Here is a 27,819-nt window from a genome sequence, read left to right as displayed (position 1 = left end):
AGAGGCTGTCTGTGCTCGCTTAATGTTTCAAATGCTAAAAAAAACAAAGGCTGACAGCACCCTTTACAACATACATGTAACGTATTCATGATATTAACTTGTAATAATGTTTCTTTTTTGATGACTTTGATGGTCGTAGTGATAGTTACGATCTTCTATAATGTAACTACAATGTTGCAGATAAATCTGTTGTGTGGTGATTTTGTCACCAGCTGTTACAAACTCAGATGGGGAAGAAATGCTTTTAACCACGGATGGAGCTCCTCCTTCTTTAAACATTCACCATGATACTGGAACAATGTGGTGTTGCATCAACACATAAGCTTCAGTGAGAGGGGCGTTTCCTGAAACTTTGTTTTAAAGGTCACACACGGGGGATTACAAACGAGCAAGGAGGGGCTCACAGGAAGTCAGAACATTAAAAAAAAAAGAAGGTGGTTGGTGTAAAGTGATGGACATTGTTTCTGAACTGAAGCCAGCACAGAAGTGCATCAAAGCCTCTGATTGGAGAGCAGAAAGACTTGTGCTTATTGAACTCTGCTCCTTTACTCAGTGACCTCATTAAGTCTGAATGATTTCACGAGTTTATCGTTTGTGGTATTCAGCTCAAACTGAGTGAAACAGGAAGTTAAGAGAGAGTGTGCTCGTTGCACGTCGTGTCCTTGGTCTCACGACGTCCCTCTCTCACCACGTCCAGTTTCTCAAGGCAGCTTGAGGCTTCATTAACCAATGAGTGACATCACTTATGTACAGTCTGTGTACAGAAGACATTTACATTTATTTTGATGCTGAAAAGTCATAATCCTAAAACTTGTAGTATGAAGATATACAGCAGTACTTATTGTACTCAAGACTCATATTTGTGATATGATGGGATCATAACTTTTGATATCTTAACCTTTGCATCGCTTTAATATTGCAGCTGAAGGTGGTTTAAATTACTCTGCTGAGAAGCTTAATACAAACATAAATGGGTGTAACCACGGTGACGCAGCCCATTAGTTTATGTTTTTCCCTGTGATTTCACACCGTATGTGATGAGCGAGCGGTGGATCTGACTTTGAAAGCTGCAGAGTAGCCAAGAGGCGTTTTCCTGTTGACTTCCTTATAACGGGAATGTTTTTGAAACAGCAGAACTGGCATTCATACTTCAGCATTAGTTTGAAGAGCGGGCGTGGTCTGACTAACAACTCTGAAGGTTACAAAGAAGCTCAATTAGAAAAATGAACACAGGTGGGGGTTTTTTGTTTCATTTCGATTTATTTTTTAAGTCTTTAGGAAAAAAGAATGAAAAACATGAAAGAAAAGAAACTTTAAATTGTTTTGCTTTAAACATTTCAGCATGAATATTAGACAGTTGAGTTCCAGTATCTGATGGATTCCTCACAAAAATGACTCTAGGAGATTTATTTCAGATTTTTCCAGTCAGAAACTTCCTGTTGTTCATTTTGTACTTTAAACTTACACAAACATAAAGATTACACATTAGGGAGAATAATGGTAGGTACATTAATAAGGAAATGCATTTAAAGGGAACCAAAGACATCAATAACTACAACTTAAGTGTTGTTGCGGCGTCAAAATGTTCATCTCTTATTTTCAATTTGAACTTGAAACACATTAAAAAAACAATTATGGAGAATATTAAAGGTCGATTAGAGGTTTACCAGGATGAAAACAGGAATCATTAGGATGTGTTTGTTGTTGCAGCATCAGTCTCTCTACTACAACGTCAGTTTCACGTGTGCATGCTTTCTGTGCAGGCATGCACACACATCAGTGAAGACACCCACCCAGGACAGGAGGAGCTGGGCTGCAGGTGGGCACAAAGCAGCTTGTAGACACAGAAGCTAATGTATGCAGATTAAACCAGTTTAAATATCGCCCCACATTGATGTGTAGTGAGGCATGAGCTGAATTCATGGCCTGCCTGATCTAACACTATGCTCCATGTCAGTGTGCATGAAACTGATGATGAGAGAAACCCAGTGGTTCCCAAATCTTTATTTCTGGCCCAGTTAAACCAGCACCACTAAACAGACCCAGTCTCCAAAGGCTCCAACAGCATAAACACAGCCTAGAGGTCCAGTTGAGCTGGCAGCTATTGCCATCTGTCAATCACAGAGACCACGCCCCCACTAATGCAAACTTTAAGCCTTTAAACAGGTGACACATAGTAAGAGCCAACAACCTTACGGTTGTGATGAAAGGGTAGAGACAGCATACTTTGAAAAACAAGAATATAATTTAAATCAGAATAAAAAGTAGAGGATCAATGATGGAGCCATGTGGAACTCCACAAACACAGTGACGCCCCTTTCAGGTTTTTGATATTCTCAATGACCTTGTTGGTTACAGCATTTCTGTACATGTGTTATGAAGAGGGAAATTAGCTATAGAGCCCAAAACTATTTTAATATCAGATTGTAAACATATTTATTTCTGTAATGTTAGACAAATTAACAAGGGACTGGCTCACTGGAGCCTCAAGGGACATTAGTTAAACTGCAGTGCTGCTTAGTTTGGGAACCACTGGATCAGGATCAGGCCAAATAATTTGACCTTTTTTCACATAATTGAAATATTTGGTAAGTAGCAGAGGGGAAAATCACTTTCCCGTAAGTTTTGATCAGACTTAGTCAATCATGCCTGTTACCATGGTCACTGTGTCACATCAGATTATTCCAGAGTCACAAAGTCTTACTTTATGTAACGGAGTGACAAAGGACCACACGTAGCTCATCTTTCACAACAATTTAAAACAGTCAAACTTAACAAAGCAGCTATTTTAATGTTTTTCTTCACTGCTTTCATCTGTTTTAGACTAAAAAACAATAATCAAACTTTTCACTGAATGAAAAAGGAGAAACTTCCTTTTGTTCTGAAACATGAGGCAGCGTTGTGTTGAAAGTTCTAACCATCCAACCTAACCTAAAGCCACTGCTGCTATGGTTAACACAAGGTTCGCAAGAAAAGAGTCGCAGCGAGCGTCTGAATGGCAGCAGGAAACAGAAGCTCGCACGTCACCGTCTGCTCAGGCCGACTCCTGGAGGTAGTAGTAGGTGGCGGCAGACAGCAGTGCGCCGCCCAGCGGGACAAGGACAAAGGCGGCACACCTCCTCCACCACCTTGCCGCCTTTAAGCGCTCGTCGTCCACCTCCTCCCTTCTACCCCGCTTCTTGTTCCTCCGCCCTCCTCGCTGCTGCCGCTTCTCGAACGCCTCCAGCTCCTCCTGCACAATAACACAGTTTAAACCCAGCAGCTGGAACCGACTCCGACCACGTCAATTCAACATCCACCGTCATTAATCACTCGCAGTTATTATTAGCTTTACATGCTGAAATGAATGTTTTAAAGTCTGAACCTTATCCAGAGCTAAAACGTGGTGCAGGTGGAACAACATGAAACTCACCTGAAGCTTCCTCTGCTCCTCCTCCTGAGCCGCTCTTTGCTCCGCCTCCTTCAGCTAAACACACAAACACACACAAAGTGTCAGTGTTTTTGTATGTCCAGGTGTGAATCACTCAGAGTCTGTACAGGTGTGTGTTTATACCTGGCTGACTTTCTTCTGCTGTTCTCTGCAGATGTCGTCACACTCAACAGCAAACTGAGCTGACAGTGAGCACAGCACCTCCTACACACACACACACACACACACACACACACACCTAATGTCAGAGTCCTACAGTGTGGAAATTGTTCTGCTTTATTCCTCGAAAAAAACAACTTATCCATATTTCATACCAGATGCTGCAGAGAGTAAATGTATTTGTCTATGCAGGTGTAAACCAAAAACTCACATTAGACAAAAAAAATCTCTCTCTTATTTGAACACATTGAAGTCAGATCACATTACAGAGGCAGAGCCTTCAGTTTTCAGGCCCCTCTTCTGTGGAACCAGCTTCCAGTTTGGATTCGGGAGACAGACAATAGCTCTACTTGTAAGATTATCACAAAGGAAAGTTTTAAGCCTAAAGCACATAGGGCTGGGTCAGATGACCCTGAATCCTCTACAGCGCCACTGTCGACCCCTCAAACATCCAAATGTGAATGTTTTTACCTTTTTAATGTAGGAAATACTGTTGGAAATATGTTGTACCTGCACACAAATCAGTAGATTAGAGGTTGTGACTGTTTCCTAAACTGCTGAGAGTGACAGAGTGAGCCTTAACTGAACTCGTAATACCAGACAGCCTCCTCAAAGTTAAATATAGACAACCAAAATATCCTTAACACCACCAGTGAAATCGTCTATCCAACCACAAATCTAATGAGTGATTATTTTTGCTTTTTCTGGGGTAAATTAAACATGAAGGAATCGTTTATAGTATTTCGACTTCAAGTCCCTTTGAAGAAATGACTGAATGACACTTTAATGATGCTCCATCATGGCTGATAATGTCATAAGAAATAGAGATTCAACCCTTCTTATCCTGACAGACGTCACAGTTACATCACCAAACTGCACAGCTGTTCCTAATAAAGTGGCCACAGTGCTGAGTGTGCGCTACTTTTGCTTTTACCTTCTTGATTCTCTTGCAGGGACACCGGAGCTTCACCTTCTGCTGACACGTCTCCTCACACACACCTGGATGGCACACCTGCTTACAGCGATGGCCACAGCTCAGCTGCACACACACACACACGCACACAGATTAATTGTGGCTGCTGCTGAAGCGAGGCAGAGCAAACTTCAGCTCTGTCCAAGAGAAACATGAAGAAACCGTTGAACAGTGAAACGAAACACCGGCTCCGCCCCCACAGTCGCTTTGATCCTTTCACGGTGGAGGAAACGTCACCGTCAGTCTTTAGCTCCAAGCAGCTGGACTGCAGCTTGTATCAGACTCTCAGCAATTTCACATAAACTAAAGGCTGAAACTCAAACAAGAACATTTTTTTTTGTGGTTTCTTTTATTTTTTGAAATGATTGTGAAGACTTTCAACATCTCCAGAGGAGACGAGCTGACTTCTGAATTTATTTCTTTTAACCCGGCGAAGTCCAAGCCAGCGTCTGACGTCTTTGATGGTTAGCAGCACAGAAAACACTGAAGCTTAAGAACCATCAGCTCGAGTTTGTTTTCATCAAAGCGCTGACGTCACAGACGCCACCTCTGTGCCAGTTTAAAGTACCTCTCAAGTGTCACCTGGACATTTGTAATGCTGACATCATCAGCAGCAGCCACACAGTGACCAACAGTCTGACATGTGCTGGTAGCAATGCAGTGCACAGGGAGGAGCTCAGATCAGGTTATGAAAGTTGCACAGGATGAAGGTTAGATAATAATAATAATGATAAAAAATAATGGGGATGATAATTCCTCAGGGAGGCTCATCTCGCATGCATGCTGCAGTCTTATTGGCCTTTACAGGAGTGCTCAAAGACGCCCCACACATACACACACTGGGTGCACAGACAGAGAGGAAACACTCTTTCTAGAGTTCCTAGAAGACCTGATGTGGAGGTAAACTCAAATCCCCATGCTTTTCAACTTCTGTATGATATGAAAAAAAGAAATATTTGCTAAGTTTTCTTTTTCTTCTGTAATGATTTATGAAAACACACCTCCGCTGCTTCAGACCTGCAGGACTTCCCAGGGTTACACCGATCGACACGCTGAAATAAACATCTTAAGGGTCTTTAAATACTTTATGGTTCTTACTTCATGGGAACATTTTGGGATAAATCATTTTTCAGATCAGCCAACTGAACGCAGAGAAAATCGAACTGAGAGGCTGAAACCTGCAGAAGAAGAGAGTCTAAACACTACAGCGCTGCGGCCGCTCCGTGTTTGTTATTCCTGCTGTGTGTGTGTGTGTGTGTGTGTGTGTGTCTTGGCTCTTCAGAGCTGAAGTTACAGCCGAATGAAAACAGCGTTCTGACAGAAGGACGCACACGAACCACCGCACTGCTCAAACATTTTACTTCAAGTGTGTGTGTGTGTGTGTGTGTGTGTGTGTGATGAAAACACTAAATCACTCCCAGGTGAAAGGAAAGCACGAGTTTGAGAGCGAGACTGTTGCTGTTCAGCTGGCGCCACACGGCTAAAGCGATCAGAGCGATGGCGCTAAGCGGACGGTGTTGTGTTACTTCTGCTGTGTCACTGACGATTATTGACCATTGATAGGACAAGGGAGAAAAACAGGAGGCGGGAAGAAGGAAGAAAAGAGGAAAGGAGTGTAGCAAGAAAAGAAAGAGTTGGGACCTCCAGAGCGGTCACACTTTAATGGCACTCAAAGGCTGATAAACTAGTCCCATGATGCACTGGGGCCCTTAGGGAGGCCACCACAGATGGAGTGGGGTCGGTGCTCATACCTCTTTGGGACACTGGTTGTTGCAGGAGCTCAGGGCCTCCTTGGTCTGCTCGTCGGCTGCGGTCAGCTTCCTGCAGAGAGAGCGATCGATCGGTCAGCAGTAACACTGTTAGTTCACTCACACGTTTTATTAGTGATGAGCTGCTGATCACCCGGAGCCAGCGCTCACAGCAGCAGATAAGAAGCCGTAAAGTAGTGACTCTTCATCGCCTCTGTGTTTATGCTGCTGCACAGTGACACTAGCTGAGCGTCGGTACCTGCAGACGGGCTCTGACACACACCTGGAGCAGGAACAGCGACGCTCTCAGGCTGCCCTCTTTAAAGCCAGCTTACTGACACACCGTCACACTTTCACTGATCCAGGCCTCACCTGAGCAGCACTCACCTTTGACCTTTGTGTTTCAGACGTGCTAATGTCCACACACGTGTTTATATCAACAGAAAACAGCCTCACATGCATCGTCGGGCCTTCTTTTCACAGCCTGAATCAGTTTATAACTCACATGCTGATAAGACAGACGCAGATCTCTCTCTGAGTACTGCAAGCGCCTCTGAATGAAGGCTGGACGATCCAGCCAGTCCCTCGACAGCATCGTCCTGATGCAGTGAACCGACTGTTCAGAACGTCTTGTGAAGTGATGTCGCAGTTAAAAACATCCAGCTGGAACAAGCCTGGACTTGCCTCACGGCACGGTTTGGAAACCACAGCTGGAAGTGAGTTGAGCCCTACAGAAAACCACTTCACACTTGTTCTGTTGTTGTGTTTTGCACCTCAGGGCCACCGTAGACTCCGGAGATGTTCCAGATTTGTCGCCGAGTGTCTGAGTATGTGCCAGACTTTACAAAGAACTTCAGTTTCCTCAAACACGCCTCCGCTCATACAGACATTATTTTACACATGAAGGTAGGCAAGAGTGTTTCAATTAAGTCTTCTATTGACATATAAGTGAAAGGTCTTAAATAATCAGGCCACATCTGATCTTAATGACCTTAGAGAACTGCATCACTCCATCAGAGCACCCTGGGTCTACACCGGTGTTTCATCTTTCCTCACTATGTGTTTGCCACCTCTGTCCATTGAATTATTCGTTTTTATTAATCTCCAGCTCTCCCCCTCAGCTTGTCTTCGTCCTGTCTTCATCCTCACACCCCTCACTGCAGATGCCCCCCTCCCTGAGTCTGGCTCTGCTGGAGGTTTCATCCTGTTAAAAGGGAGTTTTTCCTTCCCAGAAATGTTTCTTATTTGTTAAACCACTAAGCACTGATCTGTAAATCATTCCAGCGCTGTGGCTACACATAACAGAAAACCTAACAAAGAACCAAATTTAAATTGTGCCTTTAGGCGCTTTGTTCCCTAAAAAACAAATCACACATCACTCGCTCTCATTCCTTTAGTTGAATCTATGAAAAATGCCAAAGATTAAGCGGTTTTACGGACATGAAATGGGATTTTTGTACCAACAAGGTGATTCCCAAAGAGCTATTAGCTGAAAGCTTGGCATATCTCAGCATGCTGCACAGTGTGTCCTTAAAGAAGGAAACTGGACAAGTGGAGGACAAAAGAAGAAGTGGCAAATCTAAAAAACTATCTGCAGCAGATGGACTGTGTCTGAGCGCGACACAGGACCTGTCGCTTCCCCTGATCCAGCTACACGTTTTAATAAATCACCGTCGCACATTTTCCAAGCAAAACAAAGAACGATGGGTGACTCGAGACTTCTTACACAGCACTGATATCAGGCTCTGTTCTTACTCATCATTGCAGTCTGACAGACTCAGCTGGCTCCCTCTCCATATAAAACACTGATATTACTTCTCTTTAAACGCATTAACATCGACCATCCTGATAGTCTCAGGCATTTTTGTTCCTTCTGCTTCAAATTATGCAGCAAGAAGCTCCGCTTTGATTTAAAAAGAGGAGGGTAAAAGAAGAAAAAGCTTCTACCTGATGAGTCTGTCACCTTTAAACAGCGGTCGTGACTTTATCGCATGTTGCTTTGTTTTGTCATTTCAAACGAGGCTGTTCATGTTTCCAGTCATGCCATCACTCTCCCTTTGTTTACATAATGTAGGGAGTGACTTGTTTTGTTTATTCAGGTATGACAAATCTCATGTCAGCACACAGGAGTTAAGATTGTTTAATAACAGGAAGTTTTCGTATGTGTGTTTGTACTGACGTGCACTCCACATAGAGCAGGCTGATCTTGCAGTGGCACCGCTGGCGGATCATCTGGCTGCAGGGGGGGCAGGCGCCTGGGTGACAGGGGCGGGGGCAGGAGTGAGGGCAGCCGGATGGGCGGGGCTTAGAACAGCTCTCCTCACACACCTCACACTGCAGAGAGATGAGATCAGGTGAAGCAACCAGCAGAATTGCTGTGAGTAACAAACACCAGAACATTTCACAGAGTTTTCTCACAGGTTTGCGGAGTTCCACAGGGCTCTGTTATCGATCCTCTACCTTTTAATTCACATCTAAAATATATACATGTTTGTAAAAGCACAAGATTCCTCACACCTCATAACAAATACACTGTTTAAATTTTAATTGGGCTTACAGATTGTATTATTATGGGCGTGGCCTCTTTAACTGACAGGTGGATGGTGACATCAGCTATTTGGAGTGCCTGGAAGGGACCTCGGCACATCATACCAGGTGTCTGTGCGATGACAGTATATGGATCCACAAAAAAGTCCAGAATCCAATGGGTAGTGTCATAGTGGCTATTAGTGGAGCCTCAAAATTAAACACAATATTTCAAGGACGTTTGTGATCAGACTGGATGATGTTTTATTGGTGACTTTAGCTTGGTGACTCGTGCAAACAAAAACAAGGGGATTTTCCATCCTCTTCCAGTAAGATAATGTTGCTGATGACTGTCTAAGTCTAAGTGTGAATGTATTGCTACAAGGTGCCGGCAGCAGCAGCACTGCAGTGACACAGCAGTGACACAGCATTATATCCTGTAGTCCAGGTCGTGTTTTCAGTAAAGTAAACATGATTACTTAACACTTTAAAGACACAGTAACTAAATCTTATAACAAATTACATTTCAGTCCTGTTGACCTTCATCAGGGACTTGATTGTAATTCCTTGAATGTGTTAGTGATAACCCAGACAGTGTGAGGGACTTACATTTAACTGTAAACATCACCACCGTCAGTCTGCAGCTCCAAGCAGCTGGACCGCAGCTCATACCAGACTCTCAGTGATTTTAACTGTAATGTAAAGGCCTGTTTAACTGTAATCCTTCACCTGTTACACCGCAAAAGTCAGGTTATCATAAACATGTAGTTTGTCACATAAAAAACAAAACAAAACTATAATACATTTCCTCCCTGGGATGTCGTACTCTTGGGTCGCTGTGTGTAACCAGCTGCTTACGGCCCTGCTTTTTCGTCACTAATGTCTATCCAGTGTCATTTGAAATACAACTACAGCGCTCCACCAACGCTCGCTGGGTCAGTAGTTTCCTGCTTCACAGTCCGGTTGTGCTCAGTGGTGTGTTTGTTGTTTCCACCTTCAGCAGGAGGAGTTTTCTTAGATGTGTGCAAAGGATTACACTTTTGTGGACATATCCAAAGTAGCTGTGTTTTTTTCTAAATCGCCACTGGAGGCTGACTCACTGTCAGAGCTGCTGCTGTTGTACCTGCCAGGAAATGTGAATATCTATTTAAAAATATCTGTAGAGGTATTATTGTGACTTACATGCCCTAGCAGCTACGTCCATCTATTATATACAGTCTCTGGGGACTGCCCAGCGTTTGGTGCCAGTCTCAAGTGGCTGACAGAGGAACAGCAGTTTCTGTTGGTACCATCATTTATTATTTAATCACATTTAATTAACAGACATCTAAACAAGGTCCTTACTGGATTGCCACTGTTAACCAGGTGACACTCTCTGCTGCAGGAGTGGTTGCTGCAGGTCAGAGGTCGTCCACAGGGTCGCTTGCAGGAGAAACGACCCTGACGATGACACGGCACCGGGCTGACCTGCCGAGCACACACAGAGTTCAGCACAGACGCCTCCATCATTAGAGGCATCTGATGACCTCGTCTGGAGGTGAACGAGCGCCTGTATATGAGTGTGTTGAATACCAAACGACTAAATGAGATGAAATGCAAGAGAGAATTAAAAGAGCGAGAGAGATACAGAGAAGGACAAAGCAGATGAATAGAAGGAGGAAGGAGTGAATGAGGAGGAGGTCAGAAGGACAAACTAATAATGAACGGCGTTTGGAATGAGGGAACACGATGGAAAGGAAAACATTAAGGAGAGGAAGGACGGTGGGAAAGTAGGACAGATAAAAAGAGGAGTGCAGGGAGGAAGTAATAAATCTACCAAGACAGATACGTGGAGCTTTCGTGCTATGCTGGAAACGAGTGTCGATGACCAGAGAGGAAGAAGTGGTGAAAACGTTACGCCGCATTATCGTCAGTAGAGCTTAAAGAAACAGGAGGAGGTAGAGTGAAGGTGGAGGCTGTGACGATGCTGGTTCTTACCTCGTGTTCTCCAAAACAGGCCCTGAAAGACAAAAACAAAGACTCACTGCATCGTTCACCTCCACTCATCATTCACACCGAGTGACCTCGCTAGGGTTCAAATGTTTACTATCATCACTCAAACTCAATGTCCGCTCGTTTGCAGACGATTAGATACTCAAAGTCTGTGCAGTTTTACGAAATTCTGAAATTGTTCCACAATTTGTAGATTCAGTTTATTTCCTCCGATCGGTGACCCTCTACCTCTATAAGATGCTATTCTCGTACCCACTCATGTCACTGACCTGCTGCCAAACAACCTGATTATCTCTAACATCTTCCTCCAGCTGTTCTCTTTTGTTGGTGCCAAATTCACTATAATATTTAGAATATTTTTCATTAGATTTTGATAAAAAAAAAATAATAAGAAATAGTGTATCTGTTTAGACAAACAACGTAAATATGGTTTTATGATCACAGTATTCTGCTTTCTTTGACATTTTAAACAGTGTCCAGACACCTTGAAAACATTTTTTAGCTGTTTGGGGTTCAGCTTTTTCCTTTAACTTAGTGTTTTATTTTAACCTGAAACGTCTCCACTCGTTACAGGCATCCAATCACTTCCATTTGTCTGATTTATTTCCATATTTTCCAGTGGACGAGGAGATTGACGGTGACCTTAATAAGAAAAGATGTAATCACAACTGGAAGAAGCCGGAGCAGCTGGAGGTCGAGGGATGATGTGCCGACGTGATGGAGGAAAACAAAAATAAATAAAATCATTGACTTAATTCAGTTTGGTTTTTTAGATACGTCATCTTATTTTGACTTTGTTACTATGTTCAATTAGCATTTTAATGGCTGAATTGTTTTATTTTAATGTGTGCTGAAGTCAGAATGGACTTTATTGCATTTTTTTTTTTCAAATGTTCTTTTATAATGTTTACAGAACATCACGGGGGGTTGGGACTGTTTTGAAATGTGCAGAGCTCAGCCTGTTGGTTGATTATCTAACCCTTCCTGTTTTTCCGTCAGGCACAGATGAAGACAAAGTGTTGACACACGCTGGTTTGTTTGGCTTGCCGAGTTGCTCCAATGCTGTTCTTTCCACATTTTTAATTAACTTTTATAAAATTTTTGCATATTATCCATCGACTTCCATGCATCTAATTTACCTCCATATTTACACTTGCCTCATCAGTCTATCACTTCTTTCATATAAAGTCCCTTCGCTCCCATTCTTCCCATTTACTTCCATATTTTCCAGTTGGTACGTAGCATTACTTAGTTTATCTGATACTTCAACTTTTTTTTTTCTTCACATTGTAAAACCACATTTGCATATCATCCCTTCGTTTCCATCCATCAATTTAAAATCACCCATTTTCCAGCTGCTCATGCTTCGACTTTCACTTGTAGGAAACTTCACCATCTATTCCATCCTTTCTTTTGTAAGTGTCCTTGTTGTTTGTATAGTTCCCAGCTGCCTCAGCTTCTGCTCCGTTCATTAACTTTATTTCGGTTAGCGGCTCACATCCTGTCACTACTGTGAACAGAGATACTAAAGACCATCCACTCACCTCTATATTCTCCAGCTCATTCTATTAAAATCAATTTATTCTACTTAATTTCAAAAATGTCTGTTTTGTTTTTACCAACTTCAATCACTTTTTTAAACGATCCATTTACTTTGGCTCATTACGCGTCGACCTTACGTCACCTCGGTCAGTTCATGTAAACGCTGTGTGATGGTGAAAACAGCGATGACCTCTTTTTCACTTCACTTCTTCCAACTCAATGGCCTCCCACCATTCACGGCCGCTTTGTCACATCACTTGATCACTTTCCGGCACATTTTTAGAAAACGTGACTGAACCTGCGCGACCCCCGGTTCATTTGTGTTCGCTTTGCCTCGACATGCCGACGCAGAGCCGTGGACGACCGGCTCCAGCACAAGTTTGACTCAACATCGTGCGTGTGTGTGTGTGTAGGGGGGATACAGCGGTACAACAAACTCTAAGGCTCACAGTGGTTCTCACACACCCACACAGATGGCTGATGTTGGTTGTTGACTGCGTCACTGAGCTGCAGGCGGCTGGCAGGCCGAGTGTTTTTTAATCTCAGGTCTAATGATTCGTGACGGGACCAAAGCACCTCAGTGTGTGTGTGTGTGTGATCTGTGTGTGTGTGTGTGTGTGTGTGTGTGTGTGTGTGTGTGTGATTTCTGTGTGTGTGTGTGTTTAGGGGTTCTGGGCACCACATGATGAAAACACTTTAATTATTTAAAAGGCCTCCAGCTCCTCGGTTAAGCTTGGTTCGGCGTCTGCAGGGAGCCCGGCGTGTTACATCATGTTTTACATATTCATTGAAATCTAATTTAAGAAAATGTGAACCACTGTAAGCTCGCCCCAGCACAGAAACACTTTGATTTTCTGGTTCTGCACATGTTAAATGTTCTGAAAAGTAAACCGATCCACGTTTGCTTCTTTGGCGATGCTGATCAGAAACATGTGACTAAGTTTTCTTCACCGCTCTGCAGCAAATGTTCGCCTTTCATGGACATACGGCTCAATTCTAAAAGGAAAAACACTTTTCTGAGACTTCTGACAGGTTCATATGTTGACTGGTAGCATGCACTATACAGCAGGTTCAACATATCCAGGACATCTTTCTGTTATCTGGGTTCTTTTACCGAGCTGTGACATGAAGCTGGTTATCAGTCTAAAAACGAGTATAAATTACAAACTCCATTTAAAAGAGTTAGCATGTGAGGAGTGAAGTGAATGAAAAGCTGTTGTTAAACAGACTGAAGCACCGGCCATACGTCCCTGGAGACTGGTCAGTAAAGTCCAGCAACCTCCACCAACCAGTCATTCTAACTTTCATTCACACAGAGATTGATGTTGGGAATATAGGTTTTCGCCAAGCGACCGCTGGTTGTCATGGATGCCTGACAGGTCTCTAGGTCTGTGTGATGGCTGCTTAGGATAACATAACCATTTTAAACTTGTACAACATTAAGATGTTTTCAAACAGTCTGACGAACATAAAAAAACCCCCAGGGTAAAATTCCTCCTAACCTTAGACCGTCGCGATCCCCTCTGACCATCTACAATCTCAGGGATCTTCAAGAAATGGTGACGCTATTTTCCATAGATCTGATTGGTCAGTAGGTGGTGATGTCATACCTTTTAACATCTTATCTAAAGTACGACCTACACTGGAGCAGGATAGGTGTGAACCTCCCCAGGATTAAAGCAGAGTTAACTCAACAACCACTAATCCTGTTTTGTAGGTGTCTGCAGACTGCTCTGTGTTAGAGTTCACGTCTACCTGCTGCTGTGATCAAGAAGAAAGTGAGAGAGTGTGTGTGTGTGTGTGTGTGTGTCTTACGTCGGTATGGGTACTTGGCATGGCGGGCAGGGCAGAGCCTTCTTCACAAACGCGGGTTCAGACGGCTGCTCCCACGGTCCGGCTAAGTGAACCTAAACCACATGGAGAAAAAACTTGTTGGTGGAGCAACAGAAACACTTTGTCCTCTGTGTTTTCTCTCTGAGAGGAAACGGGACATTTTCTGCTTTATGGAGCTCATGATGGTGATAAGATGTTTGATAACGGCGCTCGTAAACACACAAAAGTATGCACTCGAGTCCATGACATCCAGATCTGAATAAAAAGTACTTCAGCATCAGCTTTAAGCACCAAAACTCTGAGAACATCTGCAGATTATTAAAGACGCACTCAGATTTATCTGTGAATTAGATTCATACTAACAATCTAAATCTGGAAAGTAGCTAAACTACGTTACATGTGCAGCGTCACACAAAGTGAAACTTCCTGCTAAATCTGACTGTACAAGAAACAGGAAATGGAAGTAATTAGTTACTTTCCAGCAAAGCAGTCATTGTTTTTATTCGTTTCATTCACTTTATATACATTTAAAGCTCTGAAATGATTCTGGTGATTGATTCTATTTAACACAAAGAATCTGGAAACCAAAATATGTGCACGGGAGAAACTTTGATACAGCAGAGCTCGGTCTGCAGCACAGATAAACACATGCTCACACCCGTCCTCCGCAGAGTCCCTCAACCTGTGAAAAACACTGTGTGCAGGTTTTCCTTAACACTCTTTAACCTTTAGAGGCAAATAAATGTTTTTCCTATTTTTAAATGTGAAAACAGTCTCAGGCACGCGACATCTGTCTCTCTCAGCGATGCTCGTCACGCTTCAGTTCATCACTCCGTTTCTAATTAGACACTTTGTCTTCTGGAAGTAACTTTTATATCAACGTTTTCAGAGTTTTTCCTTTTACATGTAAAAGCATCTGAGGTCACAGCTGTTGCCTGTACCTCATGTGTTTGGTGGTTTTGTCAGAGGTCAGCAGGCTGCACATCATTTTTCCTCTCTTATCACACAGCCTGAGATCAGCACAGATCCCAGAGAAACAAACACACGAGGACCTGAACTGGTCCTTTACCTGCTGGGACTTGACCAGCACCACGTCGTGGCAGGGCTGCGGGCAGGTGTGGCTGCAGCCGGACAGCGGCAGCAGGCAGGGCTGCTTGCAGGGGGGGCAGGTGCCGGGGTGGCAGCGGTGAGCCTCTCGGGTCGGGTGGTGGCAGGACGGAGGACACCTGAGGACAGCAGATGAAACTTTAGCGAGACCTTTCTAATTCCTGCTTTTCTTTTCTCCCCGTACCCAAAGCCAACAGGAGCAGCTCATTACGGGTCAACGATCGGCCTCGTTACAGCAGAGCACGATGAATAAGAGAGTAAAAACAATTAAAACTCAGTTAAAGCATATCCCGCTGTGGCTCTCAGGCATGTTTTAATCAAAGCTCAGCTCTCAGGAGACGTTGCATAACTGCAGAACTGTTATTTAAGACTGCAGGAAAACATACTCAGGAGTGCTTTTAACCTCCTCACTGCAGGTTTGCACTCAGAATCTAAAGCACAGGTGTGTGTGCGTGCGTGCGTGTGTGCGCGCGTGGTTACCTGCAGGCCTCCTTGCAGCGAGGTGGTTTGGTGGTCCTCTCGCGGCCACAGGGGACGACAAGGACTGTCGAGCCACACGTACACCGGACCTCCACCGACTCTGGACATGGATAACAGCTGCCTGAATTACAGAGGGTGACATTAAAGGGCAAATTAACTAATTTTCAGATAAACTGGGGGGAATATGATCATCAGTAACAGAGTTTATCATATCCTGCTATTAAAAATAATCCACTGAGCTGAGGAGGAGCTGAGCAGACCGCCCACCTGTCAGGCACAGATATATTATAATAATAATAATGATGATAATAATGGATTGCATTTATATAGCGCTTTTCAAGACCCTCAAAGCACTTTACAATTCCACTATTCGTTCACTCTCACACTGGTAGAGGCAGCTACAGTTGTAGCCACAGCTGCCCTGGGGCAGACTGACAGAAGCGAGGCTGCCATATTGCGCCATCGGCCCCTCTGGCCATCACCAGTAGGCAGTAGGTGAAGTGTCTTGACCAAGGACACAACGACAGACTGTCTGAGCCGGGGCTCGAAGATATATATATCTTCTTCCACCTGATGATTACAGAAAGCATTCCCTCATCCGGTTTTGTCTAATATGTTTAGTAATATTACTACAAACAAAGCCACGTTCTTCATGACAAACACGTCTCTGAGTCTTTCCTGTTCAGCAATCAGATAAGCTGCTGCTGCTCTGTGAGACTTTGACAGGTCTGCCTGCACGGCGTCAGTCGACACTCACTGCTGTGAAGACTTCCATTAAAATAACACACCGAATGTTTGGCAACAGATAGGACTGAGTTGGAGACTCGTGTCTCACAGCTTGTGCAGATAAAAACTGAACAGCAGATGCTTTTCCTTCTAAAGGAGTGCTGTCCAAACCAGGAGCTCTGCTTATTTTTAGACTGTGGGGCAGGAGAACATCTGTAGTGCCATCGATGGACAAAGTAATGTAGGCTGAACTTAAAGGGGACATCTTCTTGGGCTGCAGCTGGTGGTGCTAGTTTTGTTCTGCACTGGAAGCTCGATGTTTGCTTGGGCTGATCTAAAGAGGTTAGAACTGGTTCATGAGCTGCAAAAGCTGAGCTCACAGAGGCTGCAGAGTAGAACAAAGACAACCAGCTGCAGTCCAAGATTGAGTTCCTCTGCAGGATGAGAGACTCCTTGGAGAACCAACCAACCAGCTGAATCTGGTTATCTGTGTCCTTCTGGGAGAGCCCAGACATCCTTCTGCTGCTCGTACCAAAAATATTCTTTCTGTAAGTCACCACGTGCAGCTGATGGATACAAACACAGGTCAACCAGAAAACCCATCAGCCTCACTTCCCCTCTGCTCCTCTCTTTTCTCTTTACCTTTTCAAGATCTCGACACATGAAGATCTAAACTTGCAACTCCACCCAAACCACGAGCGCCACTCAACCCTTTAGCAACCAAGAACCTCGGCCTTAGACTCTGAGGTGCCAGCATTCCAGCCGGTTTGACTTTGACGTAAACTACCCAAGTGCAGGTCAGAGGTCACTGCTTGATGACCTGTGCCCCTACCAAATGAAGGTCCCGAGAGCACCGAACAAAACCGGCTGTCCTGAAATATCCTGAAACCAGGGCAGCCTGGTGGAGGTCCTGCAGTCCACCAAAGAGGCAGCCGATTATGTCGGCCTGTTATTTACTTGTTGCAAAGAAATCAGCAATTAAAATCTCTGCAGAGGAAGAACTTTAATCATTGACTGAAGAAAACATGTCCTCCCCTATGACCACAAACAGGATCCAAATCTGTGGGAAACAATGTTCCCACTGAAGTGATGTTAAAAAGTAAACATAGGGTTGGGTGGTTTTATAGTTTCCATAGTTACACCAGTCACAATATCAAAGTTTACCTCTGCAGGTCAAACTAAACCGAACTGATGCCTCAAAGTTTGCAGCCTCCCAGTGAGGACACACACACACACACACACACACACACACACACACACACACGGCTCAGGGGCAGCTGTTATCTGTGTGGCAATGCGTTGGCAGTGCTGCGACCTTCTCCCTGCTCCCTCTTGAAAGGTCAGAGCAGCCAATCAGCACGCAGTCACACCAATAAATTGACTTTAATCTATTCAGCCAATCAAGAGGCGGATGGATGAATAAATTATCCGTTATCGCCCAATCAGGGAACAATAGACGCAGGAAGCTGTCTGTTATTCAAACACAGACACACACAGAGCTGAATGTTTGGGAAAAAGTTGACCTCTGTTTCCTGCTGATCGTCATTAATTCCCTTTATCAAAGACTCGAGAGTGTGTGTGTTTTTTCCTGTGCTATCAGCTGGAAGAAATGTCAGCGCACATGCACACACACAAACACACACACACACACACACGCACACACAAACACATTTACACACACAGTCTCTTAAGTAGGCCAGAACTTCTCCTCAGTTTGACCTCTCACCTTCATCCAGCTGTGAATCATTCAACACTTCACAACCTATCTGACAGACAGGAATGTGATGTGACGTGTGTGTGTGTGTTGAGAAGTTTGAGGTCCGTCCATGTCTGCTCAGAGACTCAAACTTTCTTTACTGCTGGCCTGTAAACGTGTTTGTTTCAGCTGTGAAGTTTAACACAGGGAGTCTGGCTGACTGCTGGAGCCTCCGGTGGACACTAGAGGAACTGCAGCTGTTACATCAGCACTGACTTGAGCTTCAGTCTCAGCTGAATGTTGGGAAACGTAGGTCTGATAAATGCAGATGATCACCTATGAAACTGAGCCTGTGACCAAATGAATGATCATCACTGATCCATCCATTCCAACTGATTTGAATGCCACTGTGATTCTGCACAATGTAATTTATCTAAATGTAATCGGATTACTTACCTTGATGACAGACTGAGGGACACTTGTGGTTCCGACAGCCCAGGGTTCGGCCGCAGCTTTGGTCGCAGGGGGGACAGTTACCGGGGCAACACTGAAACACAAAGCATTGTGGGAAACAGGTTTATACAGAATCTCTGAGGCACTTCTTCTTCTACTTCTTTAATACAGGCGACCACAGCTCGCCCTCCACAGTGATGGAGGACTGCTCTGCTGTTTGGCGCCAAAATCATCAAACATGTGAAACACACGTCATCACATTGTGTTATTTCACACAGGACTAACAGAGGTGGAGGGCGGATGCAGGCTTGTCTGGGTTTTGAACCCTGAAGGTCATCTCACGAGAGAAAGCGCCAGTCCCCGCCACCCTGCAGCCTCAGGTGATAAGGTTAGTCGGAGCTTTTATTATAGAAATGGAACTTCCTGTGATTTAATGTATCAAAGGTCGTATGAGCTCCGCCCCCAAATGTTCCAGATTAATAACAGTTATATTAATCAGCCGACTACTTTGTACTTGCTGTCTACACTCTGAGCTCCTCAGAACAGATTTACCTGTTAGTCATGAAGCGTGTGGACTCAGTGTTTATTTAATCAGGTTAACGTGATGGCCGCTCCTCTGCAGGGAGCCAGGATTTTAAGAACCGGTCGATCAGATTTTGAGCTCCACTCATTGAAGAAGCTGCAGACTTTGTGAGTTCAGAGTCCTAATAAAGAATGATGTACTGGGACTCCCATGTAGCTGGAGTGGAGTTTGATTATTTAATTTGCTTTGTCTGTTTGGCGCAATCCATTTTTCCAGCTTTAAAATTCTGTAAATGTCACGTCTCCACTGAGAAAGAGATTTTCATGCTGACGTTATAAACACTCTGCTGGATCAGACGGGGTAGAGGGGTCTCAGGTGGCAGACACCAGCTGCTGCTAACCATCTTCCACAGCTTCATAAACATCTTTTACTTCTTCTGCGAACACGTTGTTTTCCAAATACTGCTTTGAGTGAACTACACAAAGAGCGACTGTGGGCTTTCACAGGGGGGCACACTGCTGAGAAGCAAACAGATGAAGTAGATTTATGAGATAAAACGAGGAGTTTGATGGGCAAATGAAAGCTAACGAGATCGTTTTATAAAAGAGCAGGTGCAATAACATTTACGGTGCCAGAATAAAAAGAACCAGAAAAAAGGGAAAATCTGCAGCTGTTTGGGCTTTATTAAGTATTTAAATCCTAAAATCCTGTTGGTACCAAACAACAGTTTGAGCCACAGGATCAGACAGCGAACATTAAAATGACTGAAAGCGCCCATTTAAATCTGAGCAGGTGGAAACGTCCCCGTTGGCCCCACGGGTCTGATAGCGGGCGGATTATTAAACCTCATCATGTCACATGTCAGACGTGGCGTCAGACAACCTTTTCCTATCAGATTAAACTCGGATCAGATGCCATCAGGGTGACATTTACGCCACAAAAATGAGACATCGGTGCCGTCACGATCAAAGCGAGGCACCAGGACGAAAGCGTGGGTTTCCCTCTGCGAGTGATTCATTCATTCATTGCTCAGACGTTTCATCAACCCTGCGTTGAGGACACCTTCGCTCTCTCCGAGACCTTTAATCCACCAGAGAAGAGGAAGATGGAGGTATGAAGGGTGTGTCATTATGCAACCAGCAGTCACCGCAGCTGATCGAAAATCATTTTTTTACCACAAAGACGCCGACCCGAGAAAATAAACAAGTCTATACAAATCCAGAGGCTCCAGGTGTTTCACTGCAGGAACCATCAGAGGATTTCAGGTGGAACATTAATGTGATCACACTCAGAGTGGAACAAATCTGAGATACTACACACTGAGTGGGTGATCCACACACACACACGTCCTCTGGGTCTAACTGTTCCTGCCTGCTGCATCACTTCCTCACCGTTTCTATTCTGATGTGACTGAAATGTTCCCACCTGTGCAGACTCACAGTTTGCACCATGGAGGCCATTATGTAAGAGTTTTACTGGTGATGTGATGATTTCTTTGTGCAGTTCTGCTTGTTTTGTGGTATAAATCAAGTGTACCTGCTTTCTTTATAGCCCTGCTGTTTCACTGCTTCATAAAAACTCAAATTCGCTGAGTTCAGTTGATCTGGAGCCAAGATGAAAGCTCCAAGGCTCAGTTTCTCACGTATGGATTAAATCCAGCACCACAAACCTTAAAGAAAGTTTTATTTTGGGAGTCAATCTAGTCGTGTGTGGGAACCTGCTGAAGGGTTTCTGTAGGTGAACCAGGAGGATTACTAACAGCTGTCTCCGGGACTCAGTGTGCAGGTGGCTGCAGCTCTCTGTCTCCCTCTGCTGGTTGCTGTGTCGGTCTGCTCACCTTCATTTGAATTGTTTCATGTTCAATAAAATCCCCCAAAACATTGTTTCATTCACATTAATGACTAAAATAATCCTGATTATCTTTTTTTCCCATAATCTAGAAGCCCAGACTTCACAAATGTGATGCTAACCAGTGAGAGCTGAGACAGGTGAAGCATTTCCTGCAGCCAGGTGTGAGCCTGTGTAGACTGATAGTTTCTAATGAGAACGTCTTAAGGTGGACTGACCTTCCTCCTGCACTGGTGTCTCTGACAGTTCCTGGTTTTGGGACACTTGGAGTCGCACAGGTATTCTTTATGACACGGCATCTGCTTCCTGTATCGGCCACACCTGCACTCCTTCTCCACCTCCTGCAGAGACACAGAGCGGGGCTCAGCGTGTGTGTGTCTGTGCACATGTGTGTATGTGTGATCAGTGTGTGTGTGAGAGTGGGAGACCTGTCGGCAGGTTTCGCAGCTCCCTCGGTGACACCTCATGGAACAGGTGTGCTTCAAACATGCCAGACGGCGATCGCACGTGTCGCCGCATGGCTGCACTTCCTCTGTACACGGCAGGGACGACTCTACACACACACACACACACACACACACACACACACACACACACACTTAGAAAACAGTAGCGTGGCGTGAAAACCTGTGTGTGTTTGCGTGAGCACTCACTGGTCTTTCCGCATGGACACGTCCTGCTGATGGAGCGAGGACATGGAGGACAGTCGCCATCACAGCACACCTCCTCACAGGTGTGGTTCCCACAGGAGAGGGGAGCGCCGCACACCTGCGACAGACAGGTGAATGAGAGGAGGCGGGGCTTCCTGCTCTCAGAATAAAACTAAACACATCAGACGAACCACACGGGCCCGTTTCCACAGCTTTAATGACTCGTGTTTCTGACTCAGCGAGCAAAGACCACACAGAACATCTCGTCTGGAACATCTGGAGATTCTGGCAATAAACAATCACACAAATCCAGCTGTGCGCTGCTGCTGACACACTGCAAACATACCTGCTGGCAGGTCCAGCGGGGGCTGGCGCAGGGCCTCTCTGACTTCTCTCTGCCGCACACACACTTCTGAACGCTGACTCTGGGACAGGGCGCACACTCTGACACACACACGGGAGAGGGGGCTTTCAGTCGGACATTTTGGACAGCTCACTCGGGACTAATGTGTTGAGTCACAGTGAAGCTTCACACATGTCTGTGTGTGTGTGAGAGACTGTGTGTGTACCTGTGTGACACGGCTGTGAACAGGTGTGCTGTTTGCAGAGCAACAACTTTCCACACGGCTGCTGACACGACCAGGCCTGCAGAGAGAACACACAGTGAGCATGTCACCAACATCCACAGCACGCTGTAAACCTGCAGATTCTTAGGCTCACCTTGTTGCTACAGCGACGGGGGAGGGGTTGTGCTTTGCCACACAAACAAGACACCGACACCATCTTTGGACACGGAGGGCAGGGGCCTGAAACACACACACACAGCTTTAAGAACATTTCCACGCTCCCAGCTCAGAGCTGTTTGTGTGATGTGTTTATTGAGGATGTAAAATTGTAAATCTGCTGACTCGTCCTCTGGGGACAAAGCCCAGTTTTTTAAGGATTTCCAGGATAACTCCATTTATCCTTTCTGCATTTTTTTTCCCCCATGCTGCTTATTATTTACAAATGGAGATATATTAAACTGCAAGTAAAACAATAAATTATTGTGGAGAACACTTCGCTCCTTTTTCTGCTCTGGGACTCTTCACCTGCATCCTGCTCCAACATGATTGGTCAGGAGCACCAAAACCCTTGTCCAGGTTAATGAGACATCTACATTTTCATGATTAGTACTCAGGTCAGTCGCCCTGCAATACTAGAATCTATCAGTTGATATGAAATATTTTCACAAGTCCAAAACAATTACACACTCTGCTTGTACTTGTGTATTTTCTCTGTGCTCTTGTGTAGGGAGGGAAAATTGGTAAAGGTGGGTTCAGAGACTAGCTACAGCTGATAGAACTGATCTGCATTATGTTACTTAATTGTGTGTGTGTGTGTGTGTGTGTGTGGTTACCGGGGTGACAGAGCAGCAGGCAGGTGTGTCCACAGGCAGGTTTGAGCTCCTTCTGACAGATGGAGCCGCACGAGTGAGGAACCAGCCATGGATCAGCTGGAGGATCCTGAAGCTTCCCACAGTAACACGTGTACCTGAACACACCACAAAAAAGCTTTTAAACTCTGAAGTTTACAGCCAACATTTATTTTTTAATTCAGTGTCTTCAACACACTGACCTGTACCATGTGATGTGTTTAAAACTTCCCACAGTCTGATTAGTGATTATTTACTGAGATAAAAGATTAAAGACAGAAAATCCTCAGCTGGGAAGAGCCCAGTCAGCAGAAACACAACCTCATTTCAATCACACAACAGCTGACTAAAAGGAAACAGGTGAGACATGCTTAAACTTTTAAAGTGACTGAAACTAAACTGAAAACCTAAACTAAATTCAAAAGACTATAAAATGAATCCATGACAAATAATTACAAAAAAAAAAAACTACATGTAATATAAATTAAGCATTTCTATCAATAAATACTGAGATTTAAGCACAAACAGCAGGAAACTACAGTAAGTGTGGAGTGTGGCTCCCCCTGCTGGAGAGCAGCAGCAGCAGCGACCCCATCTGGGTTGTGTGAAGCTGGTCAGCGTTCACATGAGATACAACAAAGTGATGTACATTTGCTTTTTCTCTCCAAACTATAGGGCGATAAATACTTGAACAGTGCAGCAGGTGGGAAGTTACAGACACTTCATAGTCAGAGATACACCTGCTCATCAGAGCTCACGTCCAAAATCCTCCCACACCTGGAGCTCAGACTCCTAAATGGTCTGTTGTTATAATTAACAACACATTACAAAAAGCTCCAAACGGCACCAACAGCACAAACAATAGCAGCCACCTGTCAGTCAAAGAGGCCACGCCCCCAACAATAAAAACTTCCAGCCTTAACACAGTTTAAACTGAAAAAAGTGAACTCTGACATGAACCAAAACATCTTTGTATCAGAATGTCAACATGTTTATCTGTGCTGTAAAGCTGGAAGTGTTAACATGGGAGTAGGGATGGGTACCGGTATCATGGCACCGGTTCTGACATAAACGGTAGTAACCAGACCGAAGAGCAGCGCACATTTCAGTGCTTTTTTTCCCTGAGATGTCACACACGTTGGATAAGCAGGCAGCTATAGCTGTTAGGTAATTGGAGTCCATGATTTGAACCTCTGCACTGTGTTTGTGCTGTTTTAATGCAATTATCTGACCATATTATCGCTTAATGTTTGTTTTTAATGCTACTTGATTATGTTACTGTTAAAGTGAATTTGATGATAATGCAGATGTAGTAGATTTGCAGAGTGGATTTAGCACCGAGCGTGGCCTGTGGTAACTCTAAAGGACGGGTCGATAAAACTGGGCACACAGGATAAAGAAATCAAACGTACCTGTTGGGGGTGGCACTGGGTGGATACTCTGCACGGCACTTTGGACTGAGGGGAGACAATCAGAAACATTAACTGATGATTATTTCCTTACAACCGACCAATCTCGAAGTGAGTTTTTTTAATTAATCAACAAATGTGTGCCTGATGAAACATTCGAAAACACGACTCTGTTATACAGACAAGTTTAGCTAGTAAACAGAAACCACAAAGAGGAAAACCAAAAAAAACCCCACAACTATTTTCAACAATCAATTTTAAACACAAATGTAACACAGAACTTTTCTCTGGTTAGACAGCGCTTTATCAGTGCGATCTTATCAGTTTATCAGTAATTAGTTCCATTTAAAATGATGTAATTGTACTGAAGATTCACCCTCCATGCCAAATAATATTTAACCCTTGCCCATGTTTATGGATTCATCACGTTGGGCTATAGTGGTAGTGGGACTCTAACGTGTGAAGGGCTTTTGTTCCTCACCAGGGCCACGGGTGCTGCTTCTGACCAAAGTCTTCATCAGTGACTGAGGAGACGAGGAAGACCGAGTCTTTGGCCCACTTCTGGATACAGGGCAGGTGGAAGAGGGAGAAACAGCTGGAGCAGCTCCACACCTGGACACACACAGCCAGATATCAGAGTTCAGTCTAAAGTGGCCTCCCTCTCTGGTCCTTTGAATATTTATATTTTAAAACAAACTGGGAAAAGAGCACATTACACTAACAACCAGCCAATCACAGAACTTCACAGGTTTGTAGAAACCTGAAGAAATACTGGAAAAAGTCACTACAGCTGAGACTCATGGGTAATGTAGTATTATCTACTAGTAGTGGTTGACTAGAGGAGAAGGAAATAAGTGATGAAAGCAAACAGTCTACAGGGTCAAACATAGTTCACTAACTTTTTCACAGAGGATGTCTGAGAAATTATGAAAGAAACATCTTGAAGTGACCAAAATGATCCCAGACACCTCTCCAAGATATTTACTTGTTCTTTTTCCAAGTATTTACTTAAAACTTTTACATAAAAACAATCAAAAAGTAAAAACTAAAGAGAAAAAGACAAGATGGAACAATTCTTTTTAAAAAGCACAAAAACCTGAGACCTGCATGATTACAATTCTTCTGACTTTCTGTGAGATCTGCTTCTATGAATGTGATAAAGAAAAGTAGAAAATCTGCCTCAAGCCTCAAAATGTTCTTCAGAAACCAGAGAGGTGACGTCAGATCAGTGAAGCTGAAATCACTGAAACTGAATCAACACACAGCAAGAGATCAAAGTGTGTGTGCACGTGTCTCACCGCCTGTGTCCTCTTCACCGAGGCGATGCAGATCAGACAGGTGAGCGCTCCGGACTGAAACAGGTCGCTGACGTACTGACCGGTCCTCTGCAGGCCAGTGGCATCCCCACCTACACACACACACACACACACACACACACACACACACACACACACACACACACACACACACACACACACACACACACACACACACACACACACACACACACACACAGTGAGCCGGAATGCCACAACATCTGCGCAGCTTCATATCAGGCTCACCTTACTGTCTTCAAACATCTGCACACCCAGTAAAAACACTGGTAAAGAAATCAGTTTAACCATTTGACCAGTTGATCTTCACAGTGCTGTTGCCACGGCAATGCCTGGCTGCTCACCTGTCTGGTTGGTGTAGGTGGTGAAGGTGGACGCCAGGATCTTCCCTCTCTTTCCTTCCTTGTGGTCTCCATCATCGATGCTGTTGTCGTCTTCATCAGAGGAGGAGGAGCTGAAGTGGCTCTCGACCAATCGCTGAGCAGCAGCCTGGTTGGATTTCCTGATCTCCTCAAACTTGGATTGGACAGCCAAACCTGAGGACCACAGGGAAGAATTAATAAACTCACACCAGCCGCACAGCCGATAGGGGAGTTGGTTCATGGGGTGTTTCATCACCATGCGGAGGTTCAGGCGCAGAGCCCGTCTTCGTTCTGACTCCTCTTCCCGTTGCAGTGCCTGGCCTCTCTCTCTCCTTCTGCAGGGGTCGTGACCTTTCAACCTGAGCCTCCTGACTCCGGCCTCGCCCACGGCCCTGCTGTCGCCAGGCGGGCTCCATGGCAACTGCCTCTCTGCCTCTACAGAGAGCAACATATGTGAGAAATGATTGAAAGAAGGATTCACACACACAAGTTTGCTCTACGCAAGTTTACCCACAATGCACCTTCTGAGATTTTCTCAGTACTACAACTCAGCCTCCACCAGGATTTACTCTGAGGGTGCAAATACTGGATGGCTTCATCAAATCCTCAAAAGTTATTTTTAGGACACAAACAATGAGCTGGGGCTCAGGTGAGAACTTTTCACTGACCTGACTGACTAGAAAACTAGTAGAAAATCCAATGAAAACACTGTAGCAGTAAAAACACATAAGTTCTGAGAGGGCTCTGGTGTAGACATACAATGAGAGCATTGATATATGTACAATTATAAACTATTGCAGCACTTTTAAACTCGCGTGCATTTAACCACTTATCACCTCTCTCAGGAACTTTAGGTTTTCAGCTTTGAGCCTGACGTCTGCAGATGTTGCCACTGATTCATGGTTATCTGTCTCTGCAGCAGCAGCGTGCCTTTGTTAGTGGATTTAATGCTGCAGAGGTAAATTAGCAGATTTTTGGCTGGACCCTGGTTTGCGCGTTAGGGCAGGTTTCCACGCAGCAGAAGGGTTTTATACGTGATTCAGAGCTGCCTCAGCCTCACCGGAGGCTCTGCGCAGCCTCAGCTTGCTCTCCTCAGGTGCTCAAAGCCGCCTGACACCTGACCGGGTCTTTAGCGGTTACCTGACTACCCCAGCTGTCCCGCTGCGCCACAGCGACAAGAAGCCGGACTGTGTGTGTCTCTCCGCCCGTGTACCTGACCGCTGCACCTGAGCACGTACACAGCAACACGTTTACACCGCGCGCGCTCACGTTAAAGGCCAAATTCACTTCAAAAGTGCTGCTAGCCGGCTAGCTGCAGCAATCCAACTGCCATTCAAACTCCAAGAAAAACCAGGCGGAAACAAGCGTCACTTCCGGTAAGCAACATTCACCAAACTCTAATTATCCACAGAAGCTTCCAGAATGTTAATATTTAACTCCAAAGACAATCAGAAAACCTCATTTAATGAGCAGTTATGAGCTAAACACACCTCAACACTCAGCACAGTGGAGCCAGGTGCCTGATTGTCATGCGTAGTGTAACGCGGTGCATGCCGGTTCTTGTAGTTCTCACAACAAAACGACGTCTGTTTAGCGATTTATCCAAGAGTAAAA

The 27,819-nt window shown here is 44.6% G+C and overlaps 1 protein-coding gene across 4 annotated transcripts; it reads right to left on the bottom strand.

Moving 5' to 3' along the window:
- Positions 1 to 1,252: 1,252 nt before the first annotated feature.
- On the bottom strand, positions 1,253 to 27,769 carry nfxl1 (nuclear transcription factor, X-box binding-like 1). 4 transcript variants are annotated; one of them, XM_031736576.2, is made up of 25 exons: positions 27,696 to 27,769; positions 26,462 to 26,640; positions 26,188 to 26,379; positions 25,808 to 25,917; positions 24,991 to 25,121; positions 24,513 to 24,557; positions 23,086 to 23,219; positions 22,407 to 22,492; positions 22,256 to 22,331; positions 22,033 to 22,130; positions 21,690 to 21,804; positions 21,465 to 21,589; positions 21,255 to 21,377; positions 18,669 to 18,759; positions 15,791 to 15,911; positions 15,273 to 15,429; positions 14,186 to 14,277; positions 10,814 to 10,835; positions 10,181 to 10,303; positions 8,490 to 8,644; positions 6,314 to 6,383; positions 4,524 to 4,628; positions 3,554 to 3,634; positions 3,413 to 3,466; positions 1,253 to 3,232 (listed from the first exon to the last, which is right to left on the bottom strand). In XM_031736576.2, the coding sequence occupies exons 2-25, from the start codon at positions 26,619 to 26,621 to the stop codon at positions 3,035 to 3,037; spliced, it is 2,664 nt and encodes an 887-aa protein (XP_031592436.2). In that variant the 5' UTR covers positions 26,622 to 26,640; positions 27,696 to 27,769; the 3' UTR covers positions 1,253 to 3,034. The 4 variants fall into 4 exon arrangements, with proteins under 4 accessions (XP_031592436.2, XP_031592437.2, XP_031592438.2 ...); XM_031736577.2 differs by lacking the exon at positions 27,696 to 27,769 and adding an exon at positions 27,346 to 27,542; XM_031736578.2 differs by lacking the exon at positions 27,696 to 27,769 and adding an exon at positions 27,042 to 27,158.
- Between the last annotated feature and the right edge of the window lie 50 nt (positions 27,770 to 27,819).

Source organism: Oreochromis aureus, linkage group 3, assembly GCF_013358895.1.
Source record: "Oreochromis aureus strain Israel breed Guangdong linkage group 3, ZZ_aureus, whole genome shotgun sequence".
Taxonomy (NCBI): Eukaryota; Metazoa; Chordata; class Actinopteri; order Cichliformes; family Cichlidae; genus Oreochromis; species Oreochromis aureus.
Note: the sequence above shows the minus strand (reverse complement) of the source record. Positions and strands in the feature narration are given on the sequence as shown.

Coding starts and splice junctions, on each gene's coding strand:
- nfxl1 (XM_031736576.2), bottom strand. CDS start 26,621: ATGGAGCCCGCCTGGCGACAGCAGGGCCGTGGGCGAGGCCGGAGTCAG. Junction 25,122..25,807: donor CGGTGAAGAGGACACAGGCG/GTGAGACACGTG, acceptor GTGTGTGTCCAG/GTGTGGAGCTGCTCCAGCTG. Junction 3,233..3,412: donor AGGAGCAGAGGAAGCTTCAG/GTGAGTTTCATG, acceptor GTTATTGTGCAG/GAGGAGCTGGAGGCGTTCGA.